This window comes from Odontomachus brunneus, unplaced genomic scaffold, assembly GCF_010583005.1.
Source record: "Odontomachus brunneus isolate Ranch 3 - 2012 unplaced genomic scaffold, Obru_v1 Obru_scaffold_121, whole genome shotgun sequence".
Lineage (NCBI taxonomy): Eukaryota > Metazoa > Arthropoda > Insecta > Hymenoptera > Formicidae > Odontomachus > Odontomachus brunneus.
In genome coordinates, this window is record NW_022639571.1 from 763,518 (window position 1) to 764,293 (window position 776).

General features: G+C 41.0%; 1 protein-coding gene across 2 annotated transcripts in view; it reads left to right on the forward strand.

The window, feature by feature from the left end:
* Nucleotides 1-776, forward strand: part of LOC116849628 — an 11,066-nt gene that overhangs the window by 9,919 nt on the left and 371 nt on the right. The window contains exons 1-2 of one of the 2 annotated variants that reach the window (XR_004379183.1): nucleotides 87-235; nucleotides 508-608. Coding sequence is in view for 1 of the 2 variants with exons in the window: in XM_032826966.1 (XP_032682857.1) it covers nucleotides 508-608 (101 nt within the window). In the remaining variant the exon portion in view is untranslated. Of the gene's footprint in view, nucleotides 1-86; nucleotides 236-507; nucleotides 609-776 lie in introns of those variants that run through there. The other variant, XM_032826966.1, reaches the window with a different exon arrangement.

Here is a 776-nt window from a genome sequence, read left to right on the forward strand (position 1 = left end):
GGGGGGGGGGGGGGGGAGCGCGGCCGGGTCATGTAAACATGCGTGCGCGAGCGTCATGCCATAACACTTTCAATCGTCGAAACATCGGGTACATCGGGAGCTGCCGCGTTACTTTCTAGATTATTTCGTGCCGATTTTTAATACCGCGTTTCGACTTCGCGACAACTGAGGCGACAATTAAGTCAAATTAAGACGCGTACTACTCACGCAGGTGTTGCGGACTTTACCGCGACAGGTAATTACCGCGTTACATTTACTTTTTTACTTATTGGATAAAGAAACGTCGCGATCGAGTTCCTTAATGCCGATCAAATATTATCATCATCCATTTATTATTCGAGTATTATTACTTCTTTATTTAGCTATGATTTAATTATTTTTTATTGTGCATTGGGAAGGAACTCGAGCGTACCGTTACAACAATTTCTTTTCCTCGTTTTGCTGTTACGTGTAACTAATTGATACTAAATTATTAAATTACTAAAATAAATTTAATTTCTGTCGCAGAGATCCAAGAGCAGACGAAGTCACGCGGCTCTAGGTGATGCGATGCCTGAGGGATGCTGCGCCGGAGGATCCGACTCGGGTCGAGCGGGGTTAGCTCGAAGGTGAGCTTCATTAATTAACATTTGTAACTAGAAATCTGACAAGACTGATAATTTTTTTGCTCGATATCGAGATAATTTGAATCGAATCAAAGATTGCGTTAAATCGTAATTACATGTTGGGAGAATTTTTTCTGAGTAACATCATCACTTGAAAAATTTTGATTTGTT